The 20,000-nt window shown below is 40.5% G+C and overlaps 1 protein-coding gene across 13 annotated transcripts in view; it reads right to left on the bottom strand.

Moving 5' to 3' along the window:
* The window catches only part of Tdg (Thymine DNA glycosylase), a 322,054-nt gene that overhangs the window by 59,255 nt on the left and 242,799 nt on the right, over positions 1–20,000 (bottom strand). For 11 of the 13 annotated variants that reach the window (XM_076181105.1, XM_076181098.1, XM_076181123.1 and 8 more), the window contains exon 2: positions 7,127–7,219. In XM_076181105.1, the coding sequence (XP_076037220.1) occupies positions 7,127–7,194 (68 nt within the window). In that variant the 5' untranslated portion in view covers positions 7,195–7,219. Of the gene's footprint in view, positions 1–7,126; positions 7,220–11,509; positions 11,647–20,000 lie in introns of those variants that run through there. The other 2 variants (XM_076181099.1, XM_076181142.1) reach the window with 1 other exon arrangement.

Genomic DNA, 20,000 nt, shown 5'->3' with positions numbered 1-20,000 from the left:
TGTATGTATACACCCTTCGCTTACCAAAGACAGAGGATTTCAATCAGCTGTGGGAAGGAGAGATAGAAACCGGGGCCTTGTCAGAACAAAATAAATAAAGTCCGTCGCTGTATTGTAGGAGTTAGGCCTAAAATGACAGCCAACATTACTCTACAGACGATTTTATTCAGTCAGAAACGTCCTTCACTCAACCCCTGAGAGATAAAACCTACTGAGAATTGAATATCTGTTACGTCTATCGGCAGACGATTCTTTTCGGCTGAGGGGGAACTCACATAAGAACATAACATAAGAGTGAAGGAGACTGCAAGAGACCATAAGGCCTACACTAGGCAGCTCACCTGCTGCCTAAAGTTGCCTGTGCTGAGAAAGAGACTCCCTTTGTCCGGGGGCGCTTTGTCCACAGTGGTCACAACGCGCCCGAAGCTCATGATCGGCATGAGGCGGCCAAACCCGAAGACAGATCGTGATCAGGCAGTCCCCCGGTACGCGTCCGATCTCAGGAAAGACTTCCAGAATCACACCCGGACGAGGACCCGAGGGCTCCGTGACATCTTGTCGGTTTCGGGAGAAATTTCTCCAAATGTGTGTGTGTGTGGGGCGGGGAGGGGGGACTTTCGTGTGATTTGGCCAACTCACCGCGGGAGGGAGACGGGACGTGGGTTCCTCGTACTGCTGTAAACCGATCATCTTAACTTGGGGTCAACTTAACCATGTTCACACCAAAGCACCAAAGAAGAAGAGGAAGAAGACAAAGAAGACAAAAAAGACAAAGAAGAAGACAAAGAAGAAGACAAAGAAGACAAAGAAGAAGAAGAAGAAGAAGAGGAAGACGATGAGAAACACAAATAAGAATAAGAATAAGATGAAGACGAAGAAGATGAAAAAGATGAAAAAGAAGAAGAGGAAGAAGAAGACGATGAAGAATACGAAGAAGAATAAAAATATGATGAAGGCGAAGAAGAACATGAAAAAGAAGAGGAAGATGAAGGGAAAATGAAACCTAAGAATGACAATGCGGCAACACTTGGGGGTTGAGCAGTGCCACGAAGGGCACTGGACATCAAAACCACGCCGGCACCCCGAAGTTCGACCCTTTGAAGGACTTACATCCCTTTATTCTGGCTGAGGTCATCTCGAAAAGGGGGAAGGGGGGGAGGGGAACTTCCCCGTTTTGTAAGGGGTACCGAGGAAATGCCAAGGTAAGTGACGCCGGAGGAAATCGTGGGCGTGGAGAAGATGACTGGGCGCGCTTGAGGGGTGTGTGTCTCCAAAGAATCTGTCGGTGGGTGTTGGTGAAGATGCCAGGGCATGTCAGTGAAAGTGCCACAGGGTGACTGACGAAGGAGCTACTGTTTGTCTGTGAAGGTACCATTCGGTTAAGGTACTAGTGTATGTGTGTGTACTGGGTACAAGATGCCATGAAATGAAAGGCACTGATGCAAAGAATGTATATTTGAAAATTAATTCTTATGTGTACATTATATACATATATATATATATATATATATATATATATATATATTTATATATATACATATATATATATTATATATATATTTATTTTTGTGATTGAGTGTGTGTGTGTGTGTGTGTGTGTGTGTGTGTGTGTGTGTGTGTGTGTGTGTGTGTGTGTACACATATACATATGCATATACATAACTACTTACACCCATATACTAAAAGGCCTTTCCACCTTATAACAGGGGTGGCTGAGTTAAAGCATACAGCCATGAATCTCGCGAATTTCATCAAAACGTCATGATTTAGAGTATCAGAGGGCGTGATACATCTGATACCTTCATCTTCGCCTAATACCAGCTGATCCCGATCTTGAAGCTTTTCTTTCAAATCCTAAACATGTTGGCGTTGAGCTCTCAACACGACTTTTTGCCGTCTTACCGCAAAAAGTTTCACTGGCGTTCGTTCGGTGTCATGGAAGCTTGGTGGTCTGATTATCTTGCGCCAGGTCGGCAACCAGAGAAAAAAAAAAAGATAAAATAAAAGATAAAATAAAACGCGTACAATACCTACTTTATGTGTATATATATATATATATATATATATATATATATATATATATATACATATATATATATACATATATGTATATATATATATACATATATATATACATATATATATATATATATATATATATATATACAACAAAGTTATGTCGTAGCACATTTGTAAAATAATACTGATGACCCACTTTCGGAGAAGAATAAGCGAAGATATAGAGATCTGTATATTGCGATCACTTACGGTGATCGAAATTTACAGATCTCTATATCTTCGCTTATTCTTCTCCGAAAATGGGCCATCAGTATATATAAATATATATTTTTTTTTTTTTTTTTTTTTTTTTTTTTTTAGAACATGGGAATCTTATGCTTTCCTCTGTGATTATACTATGCACATAGTCACAGGAAAAGTATGTTCAAAGGCGGTTAAGCAAGGGTCTTTTTCGTGAGTCAGTTAAAAAGAAACAGATAAACTTGCTGGAGTAACGGAACACAGATAAGGAAGGTCGTGCCAGTGGATTGGATAAGAACTCCGTATCAAAAGCATATCTTCACAACATGACAAGTAATATTACTTTTGTAAAAATCACGAAAGCGAGAACGATCAATATTATATATATATATATATATATATATATATATATATATATATATATATATATATATATACTGTATATGTGTGTGTGTGTGTGTGTGTGTGTGTGTATATATATATATATATATATATATATATATATATATATATATAAATATATATATATATATATATATATAATTTCATTCGCATCATGGGGTTCCGTGCTGAACCAAGTCTCCTGGCTTTGTCCAGACCGAACGAAATCCTTGAACGCATCATCAAATTTAACGCAGCAGGTGCCAAAGAGATATGTTTTTATTTTTTCCTGGTTTCGGAATCCCGGCGAATCCCCGCCAAGGGAAAAAGCCTCCCTATTGTTTTCGGGGGGCTACAATCAGGAGGCTTAAAGGTGTGGGAACTAGAGCCACGCATGGTCTTCGGCAGCTCGCATGAGCTCTCGAAGTTTGTGCACAGGGTGGATCTACTACCACCACGGGAGGGCAGGACAGATGCCACCGCGGCGTAAAACGATTAAAAATTCTAATGCTCTACGGCGCGGAAAAACCCTTCCGACGTTGTTTGTTTAACAGCGTGCCGAAAATGTCGTAGGGTTTCCGGCCATGAGAGTACCGACGCACAATTCCAACGTGTTTTGTTTATGCACTCATTCGTTTTGTATTTCGTTAAGTTGTTTTCTGTATTTTTGTTTATTTCTGTTCATCTACTGAATCGTTTATTTATTGTGAAAATATTTTCTTGTAAGAGGGTGGTGGGGTTACCACTTCTTCGGACAAGCATCATCAGATATGTTAGTTCCGAACTTGGCCACAGAGATGGCACCACTTGCTCTCCTTTCGGTCTGCTGGGGTTTCCAATGCAGGTACCTCTCTTTATTGGCAATCTCAAAAATTCGTAAAATGACCAATATTCGTAACGAAATACACACACACATATATATAAATATATATATATATAAATATATATTTATATATATAAATATATATGTATATATATATATATATATATAAATATATATATAAATATATATATATTTATATATATAATGTGTGTATGTGTGTGTGTGTGTGTGTGTGTGTGTGTGTGTGTGTGTGTGTGTGTGTGTGTGTGTACATACGCACATTGTTAGAGAAGTTAGTGAGGTGCATCATCGAAGAGTTCAAAAGACTTCCTTTTTTTCGCAGTGCTGTCGCGAAGTACCCGAGGTTTTTTTTTTTTTTCTTCTTCCCTTGTGCCACTCAGAGCCGGAACCAAATCCCCAAACCTGGACTGACTCCGGGAGGCTGTGGGCTGAAGGTACTCAGGAGGAGGCATCCGGAATAGGTCAAGTTCCGGTCCGCCAGTTCCGTTTTCTCCCCCCCCCCAAAAAAAAAAGAAAAAAAAAAAGAGTGAAGTCTGTCAGGGCCCGGACTCTTAAAAAGAAGGTATGTATATATATATATATGTATGTATATGTATATATATATATATATATATATATATATATATATATATATATATATATATATATATATATATGTATGTATATGTATATATATTAATGATATTGATAAATAAAAAACTTCCTCCGTCGGAAGATGCTCTTCAAGGTGCTGGACATTCCCAAAATTTCGGTTTTGAGTTTCGGTACTGCGGACAGGATGAATTATTCCAGTTTATTCTCACTGGAGGCACTGGAAACATCGACAGAAGAAGCGAGAGATGATCTGGTAAATATTATGATCTGATTGTAGTAAGCACTTATGAAAAGAAAAGTGAAAACTGGAATTAATCTTTACAGAGTCGGATTTTCTTTTTTTTTCCTTGGATGTGCGAACCCTTGAGAGGATTATTGATATTATTATTATTATTATTATCATTATTATTATTATAGGAGGTGCTAAGGAGGTGCTAAGATGGGAGGGAGGGTGGAGGGGTGTGGAGTGTTTTCGGGGATGAAATGGGTGGGAATGTTTTTGTACCTTGTCCTTTTTGGCTACCCCCCTGGTAAGGGGAAAAAAAGCCTTGGTATATGTATGCATGTATGTATGTATTATTATTTTTATTACAGATACACACACTGTTTCTATTTCTTAGTTATCTATTGTAAGCGAAACCGGTCAGGAATAAACTCGACAATCAGATAAAGACCCGTGTTTCCCCCTCCACCTTTCCCATAATTTGTCCCAATGTCTCTACAGTTGTATATATGTTTATCTTTTTTAAATGGCCATTCCTTCTTTCGTCATGTACACATTCCTGATTTGTTGTCGGATTTCAAGTCCTGAAATTGGAGGACGAGTCCGGAGCTCTGGGTCCAATGCCTTGTTGGCGACGACGACGACGACGACGACGACGACGACGACGAGGGCGACCACTCAAATGGCGCTTTGGCAACGAAATCTTCGCTCGAAAATACTATTCACCTTTGGGAGGACGGCGAGACCGAAGTGAGCCAACCTTGGTCGAGAATGGTTCGAACACTATTTTTCATCTTGCCATTTATTTTTCTATTTAATCTTATTGGCTAAAGAGACCTCACCATCAGTCAGTATAGCTCTCAACCAGCTTTTTTTATTTCTATTTCTTAGTTATATATTGAGACATTCATTGCTTATATATTTAGTGTTACAATGGACGCCCCTTTTGGACGGGAACAGCTGTTATATACACATACATACATACACATACACTAAACACACACACACACATGTATATATGTGTGTGTGTGTGTGTGTGTGTGTGTGTGTGTGTGTGTGTGTGTGTGTGTGTGTGTGTGTGCGTGTGTATCTATGTATGTATGTAATGTATCTATATACATAATCCTGTAGATTCCATTCTAACATCTGACGATTTTATTCAGCGCAAAAGAACCCAGAACCCCCCCCCCCTTTCCCGCCTCCCCCTCCTCCCGCCCGCCCGCCCGCCCGCCCGCCCCCGGACCCAGGCGCGCAGTGAAGGGTCACTGTTTTACCGGAAACTGTCTGTCCCGGACTGATAGTGACAGCGTCGCTTCGACAATGTTCCCGTAGCCGGAAATTTGACGGAATCAACAAATCCGGGAAATATAACAGGATTTGGATCGATACCAGAACGAATTGCTCTTTTTTTTTTCGTCTAACACATTTTTGAAAGAGTTTCGGACACGGACATTGGACACCCCCCGTGTAACATACGAGTATATATATAATGTTTCGTCCCGTGTACGATGACAGCGTGGATGAATTTCATAGTCGAAACATATTTGGCTAAAAAATAAAGAAATAAAAAAATAAAGAAATAAAAATAAACAAATAAATAAATAAATAAATAAAGGCGGGAGGCGCTTCAGTTTTGGAAAATCTTCAAGAAATTTTGAGTATTCAGCTGGGGAGCGAGCTGACCATTCCCCAGCTAAACGGGAGTTCTAATATAAATTACGCCATGGGATTGAAGACTTAGTTTCTAGTGCAAAAGTAAATAAATGAATAACAACAACAAAAATACCCAATAATAAAAAGAATAAAGAAAAAATTAATAAAAAGAATAATCCGTTCACCTAAAGAGAACGAAAGCTTTCTTTACCTTTATACTAAGTCTTTGATTCCCATTTTTCATTGAAATACAATTTTCCTTCATTTTATGTATTTTCCTCCTAAAATGTGTTAACTCAATGAAATATGCATATTGCGGGTTTTCATCAGTTCCTGATTCTTTTAACTAACAAAATATGATAATTAGAAATAAAAAACTACCATCATACAGAAAAAAAACTTTGTTCATTCTAGCTTTACAGAGAATAAAAACTTGCCTTGGGCTTCAAAAAAAGGCTAAACAGGTTTCTGAGGCTTCTGGGATAACTAGTATAATTAAGTAGTGGATTCGAGTGGGCTTTTTGGGTTTATATACTGCAAAACACTTCTCTATCCTGGACTCGAACCCAGGACTCATGAACCCCTTGTGGCACTTGATGTTCTACTCATACGAGTTTAGCTGTCGCTACGTGTGGGCAATCGAGCTTACAAGACTATGTGATTCGGTTTTAATGTCGCGAATTCCTCCCCCAATCAGGAGGCTAGAGCGGTGCCCCTTACAGAGGACTTTGTAGCGTGGAATTTAATGAACCATGCCCTTGGTCCAACTCGCTGGCGGCGGGGTTCGGACAGCCAACACCTCAACCTCCATCGCAAGTAGCGACGCTCTAAGAGGGGGTTTACACGGTCTAACGGGGTATTTGGGGTTTAACCAACGTGTTCGACAACCAAATACCCCGTTCACACGTCCACACATCACTTTAAACACGTCTCTGTCGAACCGCGTTCGACGAACCGTCAGCCCGTGTAAAACCCCTCTAAGCCATCGAGCATCCTTATACACTACGTATACATCCCTCTTTTATTTACGACCCGAGGGACTTGGGGGCTTCCTGTGTTATACGCGCGGATGTATAGGCTTACATGCTATAATAAGACTGGCTTGTCTCGGGTCGTGGGCTCTCCGGATCTGGGAGGGTCCGGGGGAGGCGCTCCCCGGAGGCCCTACTTACATGGTGTGGATGTGGCGATCGTTGAGGTCACGCGGGCTGTTGCTGAGCCGACCGTCGATGGACTCCATCCTGCAGCCACTACCGCGCACACAACTGCAAACAGGGGGGACAAAGTCAGCAACGTGGAAGGATGGTAATAACATCAGCAACAACAATAATGATAATGGTAATAATGAATATATATTATTAATAATGATGATAACGATGATAATGATGATAATAATGATAGTAATAATAATAATAACAATAATAATACATATACATGTATATATATACCAAAGGCTTTTTCCCCCTACACGGGGAATAATAATAATAATAATAATAATAATAATAATAATAATGATAATGATAATGATAATGATAATAATAATAATATAATAATAATGATAAACAAATATATATATATATATATATATATATATATATATATATATATATACATATATATATATATAGTATAAAATAAACACTAGAAAGGTAACACGGCAGAAACATGATGAAAAATACCCTAAAAATCTGATTTCAAAAACAAATTGAAAACCAAAAACTAAAACAATAAAATCTAAATACTAACAATTCAAAACTAAATACTAAAACAATGAAAAAATCAAATAAAATTAAACTATACACTAACACTTTGAAAACTAAGCCCTGAAAAATACACTGAAAGAGTTCATGCGGTTTCGCATTTAGCTCGTTAGGTTATCATTAATTTTTTCGATGAGAGAGCGAGCGAGCGAGCGAGAGAGAGAGAGAGAGAGAGAGAGAGAGAGAGAGAGAGAGAGAGAGAGAGAGAGAGAGAGAGAGAGAGAGAGGGAGAGAGAGAGACCTAGAGATAGAGGCAGAGAGACAGAGATAGAGGCAGAGAGAGACAGAGAGAGAGAGAGAAAGGCTGAGAGAGAGAGAGAGGAAGAGAGAGAGAGAGAGGTCTTGTTATGTACTGTAGTTTACCAGTGCTTCTATCCTTGTGGAAAATCTCGCACCGATGATGTGCGCTACCTTATATTCCATATGTTTTCCGTAGGAAGTTGTGGAGGGATATATATATATACATATATATATATATATATATATATATATATATATATATATATATATATATATATATATATATACATATATATATACATATATACGTACATATACCAAAGGCTTTTCCCCCTACACGGGGGTAGCCAGAAAGAAAAAGGCATAGAAACCACTCCCACCCATTCCATTTCCTATATATTCCACTCCCACTAAACAACTACTATTTGGCACCAGAGTGGCAGAATGACCTACCACCACCACCACCACAGAGCTCAAAGTGTCTCTTTAACAGCAAAGCTGTAGTTTCCTCAAGGGGTTATCACAATGGTCTGTTTTTCCAACTTTTTCCGCCGTAAATTCACTGAGGCAAATTATTTTGTTTTCTCGACATGAATACATAGAATGTCATTTGATCTGCTGGAGGAAATTTATTTTGCTCCAGCATATCAGATTTCTCCCCTAAAGCTGCGGGCTGCAAATCTGCTCCGACAGTCGGAGGAAAAATAGGCCAATGTGATAACGCCCTTAAAGACCGCAAGAGCTCAGTTCGGTCCGACAATCACGAAGGCGTCCCGGCCTGTCCAGGAACTTCTTCTTTCCCGGTCACCGCGCGCGCCGCACTCCGCACAGGACAATAGAACCATAACAGAATATCAAACACGGCTGAGACCCTTTGTCCCGTGCAGAGGCGGCGTGAGAGAAAGGTGCGTACGCGCGCGCGCGTGCGTGTGTGTTTGTATGTGTGTGTGCGTGTACTTGTGTGTCTGTATGTGTGTATACTTGTGTGTACTTTGTGTGTGTGTTTGTGTGTGTGTGTGTGTTTGTGTGTGTCTGTATGTGTGTGTGCGTGTAATTGTGTGTGTGTGTGTGTGTGTGTGTGTGTGTGTGTGTGTGTGTGTGTGTGTGTGTATGTGTGTGTGGGTATGTGTGTGTGTGTATGTGTGTGTACGTATGTGTATGTGTGTATGTGTGCGTGTGCATATGTGGGTACCCGTGTGTGCATGTACTTGTGTGTGCTAAAGATATTTTTAATATTATTCTGGCTGTCGCCATACGATTTTATTCATCTCCGTGACACACAACCCTCGGTGGCAAGCGGGTTGAAGTGGGTAAGAGGGTGGGGGGGTGGGTGGGGTAAGTTGGGGACCGGGTAAGATGGATGCCTGGAGCCAAAAACGACGAAGGGAATTTGGTGTCTCAGGGACAATACAATGTGACCCATTTGGGAGAAAGCCAAACACGGTTATGGGCAGACTGTAAAATGGAGGAGAAAGAGGTGGAATAGTCATGGAGGGAGAGGAGGAGATGGAAGATGAGGATGAGGAGGGAGAAAAACGAGGATGAGGAAGGAGGAAGAAGAGGAGGAATAGGAGGAGGGAGGAATAGGAGGTGGGAGGAAGAGGAGAAGGAGGAAAAAGAGAAAGAAAAAGGAAGAGAGGAGGAATAGGAGGAGGGATGAATAAGAGGTGGGAGGAAGAGAAGGAGGAAAAAGAGAAAGAGAAAGGAAGAAAGAAGAAGAGGAGGAGGAGGAAGAGGTGAGAGAGAAAAAATAGTAAGAGGAAAAGAAGAAGCAGAAGAAAATAGCATGGACATGGAAGTGTGTGTGTGTGTGTGTGTGTGTGTGTGTGTGTGTGTGTGTGTGCGTGTACATGTGTGTGTAGTGACGACTTGGGTAATATCTCCGTGACGCCATGCCCAAGCAAGGGGGGGAGGGGTAGGTAACCCAACACACATTAAATGTAACACAATCTTGGTGTCTAATTAACTCTTGATGCTTTGGTGCTCTTAGGTCGTCTCGGGTCGTCCCAGGTCGAGTCGGGTCGGGTCGGGTCGGATGACAGTTCTTCTCTTATTATTATTCTTTGTCATTATCACTATTGTTGCTATTAATATTTTAGTATTTTTCAGTTTTGTTGGTTATCCAGTGTTATGAAGTAAGCTGTCTTTATTATCATTCTCTCTCTCTCTCGATCTGAAGAAGGAGGTAGAGGAGGAAGAAGGGCAAGAGGAGGAAGAGGAAGAAGAGGAGGAAGAGAAAGAAGATGGGGAAAAAGAGGAAGAGAACGCTCTCACAAGGACCACACATCCTCCTTCCCTCTTTTTGAGAGGAGAGGAGGAGGAGGAGGAGGAGGAGGAGGAGGAGGAAGAGGTCATGGCCAGCGATCGAGAGGTACGGAGTCAAAAAAAAGAGAGAAAAAAGAGAGTAAAGAGAAGAAGAAGAGTGCGTGAGATTAAAGATGGCGACAAGACCACCTTTACGGCTATTAGTTGTCTGCTGTCTGCTGTTTAGGGACACGCTGCTCCGCCTCAGGCTGATTTTACAGATTAATCTTATCACTCGGTCATTTTTTCATCACCTTTTTTTTTATCGTTTTTTGTTACTATTTTTTTTTTTTACAACGATGTCTTTTTTTTGTGATTTTTTGTCAAGGCAGCTGGCTATCTTTTATTCTTGAATATGTGCGTGTGTTGTGCGCGTGTGTATCTGTGTGCATGTGCGTTTGTGTGTATGTCTGTATGCGTGTGTGTGTGTGTGTGTGTGTGTGTGTGTGTGTGTGTGTGTGTCTGTGTGTGTGTGTGTGTGTGTGTGTGTGTGTGTGTCTGTGTGTGTGTATGTGTGTGTGTTTGTGTGCGTACCACGCTAGACTTGTAACCCCTTCTGTGTGCTACTTCTTTTATGCGGTTAATATCTTAGGAAAATTTTGTTGCACCCGAACGGACCCGAGTCACGCAGCATTCTATGGTTACTGAAGAGTGATCTCCACTCAAAAAAAAAAAAAAAAAAAAAAAAAAAAAGAGCGTTGGTTTCATTCGATGCAACACAAACCACAGTTCGAATCCCAACGACCACCAGTGATTGATACTTCCCGCGGCTGTCCGAGCACCTTGGGCACAGGTGACGGTCTGGGTTTGCAGCTGAGGCCCTCTTGGCGTGAGGAAGGAACCTCACGATGAGTTAAATAAAATCACCTGGCGACAGCTAAAATAGATTTCTCAATGTCACGATTCCCAAGGAATAGGCTAACTCAGTTATTACAGATTATATTCTTGGTTTGTTAACTTTCTTTTCAGAGCCACTTTCACTAACTAATCAACCAATGTGATTATTTCTGATATATTTTTGGGTGTCGTCACTCGCCAGAGATTAATACTAAACTAACAAACTTAGTATATCAGTTAACTTAAGATTACACTTGAGCAGATAACAGTTCAAATCTCGATAAAACAAATGAAAACAATAAAAGAATGATTAAATAAACAAATAAATAATTGCACGAGATAAAAATAATGAAATAAACAAGATTAAAACAATGAAATCAACAAATGACAGTAAACAGACCAACAACTTTGTACCTTGACACAGGTGACGTGCCTCCGTCGCCGCGTCACGTGGTCGCATGTGACGCGGTCGTGCCACGTGCCACGTGCCGACCCGTGACGTCCACTCTGCACCGCCCACCGCGTCTCGCATCACGTCATGTGGGTCTCACGTGGCATGGGTCTTTAGGTACCACCTCCCCGACGGACCACCTCAACGTAAACTAGGATACCATGACCGATAGAATAATAGCCAGGCATGTGGTAGCAGCCATGACAGCGACACGCCGGGCACAGGCCTCAAGCCCTATTGGTCGATCCGACAATAAGCTCCGCCCCCCGCTACCCAGTGCCCCGCCTCCTTGCCTGTCGTTGGTCGAGGCCGTGGAGGGCGGAGCTAAGCCCACAGCGGACTCCTTGAAATTGGGCTCTGAGTATTGTGATTGTACTTGCGTAGGGTCACTACAGATAATAAAAAAAGAATTCTGACAGTCTTAATTTTAGCGATGGTCCATTTAGAGACTGATTTCGCGAAGTTGATGTGCGACAGACAGACACTTGTCGTTGAACTTTTCTCTGTGCAGCGACATGACGTCAGAAGATGTCTTAGTGCAAGAGATATGCATGTATATATATGCACACAGAACACCTTTTTTTATTAGGTCACAAAAAATTATGGCGCCATAGAATCTAGCGGGGCTGGGTATGAAGTAAAATGGCAGATCCAAGGGAGTAACTGGGGAGTACAGTTTTGTAGATATGGTTGGTTACTTGTTCTAAATAATTAGTGTATTTATTTGATTTGTTTTATATTTTCTATTCAATTATTATTATCATTATCATTATCATTACTATTATTATCAAATTGCCATCATCATTGTTATCATTCCTATTGTCATTATCTCCATCATCATTATCATTATTATTTTTATTTTATTTTACTATTTTGATGAACATATGTGACACCGAGTTCAGTATATGGATTAATGTTATACAAGACTGTTATGAACAGTTCAAAATATGGACTGTGCCACGCGTGTGTACGCCAATATATTCACATATAATTCCCACAGAATAACGTATACACGCATGTATACACACGCATTCAAATACAAACATACACACACACACACACACATACACAGACACCACGTGTTCGGTGGCCTGAGGTCTCCTAGACAACTTGGCGACAATTGGCAACCTTGGAGCAGAATCCTAGTTTCCTAAAGGATGTAGAAATTTATAAATATCTTAAGTTTTAAAACATATTTCCTAGTTACCATTAACAAAGTATTCCTAGGCTCTGAAGTTCACTGCGGTATATTTCTGCGTCGTCAATATGGATGCATCGACATCAACATCAACATCACCATCATCAATGGGAAGCATACGCCAGGGGACGCGTCGCCTCACTCACACCCCGAAGCCAATCCCCACGGTTTTTCGTGAGCAAGTTCCCATGCAATCACCCTTCCCATTCCAATGACCTCCAGGAGACCAGGAATCTAACAGGGCTCTCTTCCCCTCCAGTTAGTCTCCCAAACGCCTGGATCTTGGTCCAAAAGACCTGGAGACCCAGCAGTCTCTCAACTTCCCTGTGGAGTGACCCAAGGGCTGTAGGGAGGACCTCCAAAGACTCCCGAAGAAGGAGGGTCTAATCGGGGGAAACGAGGTCGATGACCTTGATGTTGCCCATGGGTGCTCCGCGATGACATTGATCGACAAGTCTGTTCAGTAGCCAGTCCACTCAGATGGTGGAAGGCGTCCGGGTGAGGGTGTATATCCCCCTGACTCACACCGGAATTACCGGGAGAGGTACCGGACACGCCCAACAGGACACCAGAACCTACCCAGATATGTTGACTATATTATGACAAATAAGACTGAAGGTGGAAGAAGCAGACGAGGAGTAATGGGAGAATTTCACGCTTTAACGTTTCGACCCGCAGGGTCTTGATCACAAAGCTTTGTGATCAAGACCCTGCGGGTCGAAATATCAGATATATTCAGTTATGTCTGTCCATGGTCTTGGTTGTAGAAGTAAATTTGGCAAAAATCACTCCATTTATTAAAGAAAGTCTATATGAATATATTACATGTTCAGCAGTGAAATATGCGTTTCCACAGTTCTGATTCATAAATAGTTATTTGTTATTTGGAATCTCCCAAATTCGGATGTCTCTAATAATAAGAAATTTTCCTTCCGAAATCTAGAATAATTCCGAATACCCGAAGCACTTTCTATTTCCTTAATGGATCTTTTAAATACTGGAGAGTTCTGGATTTCAGAGATTACCGACAACTCCAGAGTACCAGGAGCTATGGAGGAGTAGAGTGCCTGGCACTACCACCCCCCAAGCCCCGAGTCACTTCTGACACAGTGCCACCGATCGATGTCGAGTAGTTGGCACTCTGTCCCTTGACATCAACGCTCAGATATACTTTGGTCAACTCCCCACCCCCTACCCCGCGCACGGGCGGACACCTTTGGAGCCTCCCACTGTCGCCAGGTGATTTTATTTGTCTGGGAAAGAAAACAGCCCGAGTGATCTTGGAGGGTTGAATATCATCTTCAGTATTAATCTGTTGACCCTGGAAGACAACTTTGGGTCTTGCGTTTTGGATGTCGTCAAAGGATTTTATTCAGTTGAGAGGAGGGACATATGTCCTCGGAGCTGTCGTCCTTTTCTTCTTCTTCTTCTCCCCCACACCCTGTAGTGCCTTTTTTTGACCACATCTCACACCGTCATTTCCCTCTATCCTCTTTATCATCTTCATAAGCTTGTCAGATGCCGACAGGTGAAATATTTATGTTTATTGTTTATTGAATATGTGCTGTTAGGAAAAAGTGCCATGTCCTGTAGATCATGTAGAATTTATAGGCCTGTTTATTTATTTATTTATTCACCTTTACTATCCAAACAGCTGAGTCCAGAAATCTACAATCCCCACCCCGCCTCGCCATGGTTGGGAACCTTTTCCTTGAAAGGTTAAAAAAAGGTGTCGAGTGTCCTGTTTGGTCATCCAGACACCATCACCTGAATAAAATGGCCAGGGTTTTTAGGGAAAATTAAAAGGGGGGGGGACGGGCGGCACCGTGTCAAAGGTGTTCAAGTCCATCAAATTGGGCGCATACGCGGTCTCACCCTTGCCGTGCATAGCACACGCCCAGAGCACGCCACCATGCAGATATGACGGCTAAATGTATCACACAGTTTTGGCGATGTTTTGCCTAATTGGATTAAATCAAACTGAATCAGCGAGGACGCTGGATCTGGCTCCCAGTTAAATTATTCTGATAATAATATTACAAATTCGTGAAAATGCGACGGGGGTGGGGGGAGTGGGGGTGGGGTGGGGGGGTCCATGTTTATGCATTCCCTGATAACTGACAAGATTAACTACCAGTATCAAGGGTTCAGTTTTAAATATGCCGTGAAAATATTAAAACTGCTATTTCGGCGTTCTCCATGTCGATCCCACCTCGGCGCCGTTCTTCATATAATTTATTCTCTCTGACGACTGAAGAATTCATTCAACTTCCAGAGGAAATAAATCTTGGTCTTAACGATGTATAATAATGTATATTCCCCATCCACGATGACTTGGTCATATACACCTTGAGAAGAGGGTGCATGTTTTATTGCCACGCTCCAGGTAAAACGCTACAAGCTTATGACCCTCCACGGTACCCCTTCCTACACAAGAACCTGCCACAGTCAACGTGGCTCGCTGAAGACATCTGGCAACACTTAGGTAGAAAAAGTCCGAGATTTTGCTAAATGAATTACCGCATGCGTTGCGGTGATTAATCTAAGTTGGTCGATTTCCGATTGCATCTCCCAGAACTGCCTACAACCAACCATCCCGTCCTTGGGCCAGTACCAGGTTCGTATCCTGTCAGTGGTGCATCAACAAGATGCACATGGCCTACGCTACACCATCTCTTGACAGTGGCACCCTGAACTAGAGGTGCCTGGCACTCTTAGGAGCCTTTGACTGAGTCAGTGCCAAATTACCTGGTACTCATTGCCACACGAGAAAAGCAACGCGCCAATCATGGGCCAAGGTGCGACGATGGGCGTGGCTTAATCTGACAGACTCTACGAAATGGAAATGCAAATGAGAATGAAGAAACAACCGTGGCAGGTAAAATGGGTAATGCAGGAAAACATTCAAAGCATGAATCTTTATGAAGAACGGGGAGAGGGACAGAAAGAGGGGGAGAGGGAGGGAGTAAGAAGGAGCGTGGTGGCTGAGTGGCCCCGGTCACTCGCGTCTGGAGGCGAGAAGGCCTAGCTCGTCGGCGTTTTGAAAGACTTATCGAGGTCGGATGACAGAAGAGAGAAATTCTTGAGGAGGTTGAGTTTGGACAACCGGACACCCGAGTCGGACATCACAGCCATTTTGGACCAAGTTTAGTCTCCGGAGATAGCTTCCGGACGCTGTGTCCCGGAACTTGGTAGCGTGGGTTAATGGTACACTGAATTGCACAATAAGTTACAGTGATAAAGCATGGGGGCCGATAGAAGACCTTTCGGTCCATAACGAGGTCGGATTGAAAAAAAATAAAATAATAATAATAAAATAAAATGAAAATAAATGAATAAATAAAGATAATGATAATGATAATTACAACAACAACAATAATAACAATAATAATAATACTGATGATGGTATAGTAATGATAATAATGATAGTAGTAGTAATAATAATAATAATAATATAATGAATAACTACGCCATACACCCACGATGCAATCAAAACATGTCGCATGAAAAAACAAATTTATATAATAAAAGATAAATAAATAAGTAAAATAAATAGATAAATAAAACTATGTATTCTAAGGGGCGGCATTTTAAGTAATCTAAGGAAGATTTTTCAACAAATTTTTTTTAGGCCGTGTCTTTTGGAAGCACTATAATTCTTAACTTTTATTACTATCATCACTATAGTTACCATCATCATTATAATTTTTATTATCTTTATTAATTCTTTTTATATATATTTTTCTTTTTTCCTCTACGGGAAATAGTACTTTCTTTCTTCTTTTTCTTCTTTTTCTTTTTCAGTCGAGAAGGAGAAACTCGAAGCATTTCTTGCTCTATCCGCGGTAACTCTTTCAGCTTCAGAAACTTCAGATCATTTTTACTCAGCGAGTAACTTTTAGCTTTCAATATCTCTTATTACTTTCCAAGTCTTTTAATAATACCGAACGATCCAGACTTCCAACGCGGAAATAAAGCCCCCTCCACCCCCCCACCCCGGAGTCCCAACGGACACTCCGGGACCTTTCTGCACTTTGGTCACTCCGGGCGCGGGCGTGTCTGACCTCGAGGAAGCGCAGGAGGAACAGGGTGCAAAGTGCGGACAAACACTCAAAGTTGAAAAAAAAAAAATGATAATAATAAATGAATAAATAAACAAAAAATGACAGATAAATAAATAAATAAAAATAATAAATAAATAGATAAATAAAAATGATAAATAAATGAATATCATAAACAAATAAATACATAAATAAATAAGAATAAATAAATAAATAGAAATAATAATTAAATAAATAACAATAAAATATAAAATATAAAATAAATAAATAAACAATAATAAACAGTTATATCAATGATACATAAAAATAAATGAAAATAAAAATAGAATGAATAGATAAGATAGACAAATAGAATAAAATATCATAATAAGAATAACTACAGTAAGTAAATAAACAATAGAATGAATTAATAAGTTAAATAAGTAAACAATAACAAATAAGATTCAATAAAAATAATAAATAAATAAAATCTTAGCGATTCAGGAAAAATAAATAAAACAAAATAGAATAATTGACACTTTTATTTCACCCGCTATTTCTAACATTTTAAGTTCCTTTTCTAACCTCGAAATTTATTTTAGAGTGTATGAATTATGAACAAACAACTAAGTAAATAGGAATTACCCGAATGACAAATTGGTTCCTGTCCTGCAATGACGTATTTTACATTCCAACGTCAGACGTCAGTTGACGAGGCCCCTTCGCAACGATGGCAAAATTTGCATAATTTGTTCTGGCTAACGACTGGTGATTTCATTCAGTGAAGAGGAAGTTAGCGTAGTGAGATTGAATGGGGTATCACACTGGGCTACCCCACGGGGTTTACCAACGTCGACCGTTGAGAGTTCGTTGGAGTTAAGACGATTTCGGTTACGATATTTGAATTTTCAAATCTCCAATCATCAAATTATCTTTCCGCCATATATAGCAAAGTCGAATCTAGAACTAAGAGATTGTAAAGCTATGCGATTGTTAGACGTGCTAATGAACTGTTCTTAGAGAAATCTAGCGTTCTACGAGTATATTCTACAAAGAATTACAAAGGCGGAGCATGCCGACAGGAGACCTTTTGGTCCATATCTAGGTCGGATGCGAAAAAAATCATAATAATAATAAAATAATAAATAAAAACTATTTATTGATCTATTTATTTGTTCGTTTATTGGTTTGTTTATTTTCGACTTTGTGGACGTTAACAAATATTTCATTCTGGCTAATGCCGGCCAATTTAATTCTGCTTAGAATTTTGGAGGAGTTATTGGTTCCCGAAATATGGGGGGAGGGGGGGAGGCAAAAGGGGGCGGTAGGGGGGTCAACAGAATGGAATTAGCAGTTAATAAACACACACACACACACACACACACACACACACACACACACACACACACACACACACACACACACACACACACACAAATAATATATAAATTCAACAAAATCTAAATAACAAAATATATGTCATAAACATGAAGATGAAGGAACACGTATGCAGTTTATAGAGGATAAAAATGACATAAGGATTATAGAATGCATAGCTTTATTACGTAGTCTGAGGTCAGAATGAAAAAGAGAGAGAAAAGAAGAGAGAGAGAGAGAGAGAGAGAGAGAGAGAGAGAGAGAGAGAGAGAGAGAGAGAGAGAGAGAGAGAGAGAGAGAGAGAGAGAGAGAGAGAGAGAGAGAGAGAGAGAGAGAGAGAGAGAGAGAGAATGTGTTCGCATGTCTGTATGAGAGGAGGCCGGGTAGTGGGTGGCTGGAACCCACCTGGAAGCCAAGGGGACGCCAGCCTGGAAAAGCTCGGGAACCACTTGGCTACAGGCTTTGCACAAAGGCCCAATGGTCCTCTCCTTAGCGGAGTCCCCTTCGCGAACGAACTTACGAAAACCGTGCCAGGTGCCACCAACTACCGGGGTCACGTGACTCTGGTACCTGTCGACTACCCCCTGTCTTCTTGGGCGGTCTCCCAGGGAGACGCCCGTCCATCAGGCAACCCGCGAGCCCCTCACGTTTCTCGTCAAGAGGAAAAATAAAATAAAAATAAAAAATAAAATAAAATCACGGCTCCATCATTATGATCCTCCCCCCGGTATGAATAAGCGATGACTTATAGCATAAATAAACAAATCAGTGAAGGAGATGCATGCATAAGTAGGTTCATGGTGGCGCAAGTAGGCTTACATAAACAAACAAACAAAAATAAATAAGATAACAAATAAATGAATAAATAAATTGGTAAGTAAACGAACCAGCAGACACACACTCAGACACAAAGACACACACACACACACACGCACGCACACACACACACGCACACACACATCAATGAATAAATGAAGAAATAAACATGTATGATAAGGTAGAAAAATAAGTACATAAACAAATACATAGACAAATAATGACAATGGGCATGGGTTAATAGAAAAGAGTAAATATGTACGTACATACAAATGAATAATTGAACAAATAGACGAGCAATAAAACACACACACACACACACACACACACACACACACACAAAAAAAAAAAAAGAGCATCCAAAGCAAAGAGGGACAGGAAAGCAGAGATATGAACACAACAGAAGCGTTTTATCACAACCAACCATGTCACCGGTGGCAGCAAGAATGGCTACCGCCCTGCCCAAGCATCATTAGCATTTCATTGAAGTGCCGAAAATATTGGTCATAACAATTTGAAAACAATACTTGGATTCACTGGGCCAAAACACACTTCCACATCCACCGTCTGCATCATTCGCTAGACAAACACAGGCGCCCCAATTTATAACGTGGTTATATTCGTGAACAGTATTCACGCCCTCATAATATAAATGTCTGTATGTCTTTCCGTCTGTCTGTCTGTCTGTCTGTCTGTCTTTGTCTGTCTATGGGACACGAACTTTGGCTTCTTGTCAAAGGTCGGTGATGAAATAAATTAGCAAACATATGAACAAGTTGTTAGATATATAGGCAAATAACAAACAAACAAGTAAACTGATATATACATAATTAACTACCTCAATAAACAAATGAATAAATAACACGTAAATAAAAAGGTGAATGATAACTGGATACCAAAGACAAACATTAGAGAAAGAATAAATAACTCAATGTATAAATAATGTAACTTAATTAATAACGAATATGAAAGGGCGGATTGAATGATAAATGGAAATATCAAATAAAGTCGGCTATTACAGTA

Source organism: Oratosquilla oratoria, chromosome 3, assembly GCF_046742065.1.
Source record: "Oratosquilla oratoria isolate Oo_2021 chromosome 3, ASM4674206v1, whole genome shotgun sequence".
Taxonomy (NCBI): Eukaryota; Metazoa; Arthropoda; class Malacostraca; order Stomatopoda; family Squillidae; genus Oratosquilla; species Oratosquilla oratoria.
Note: the sequence above shows the minus strand (reverse complement) of the source record. Positions and strands in the feature narration are given on the sequence as shown.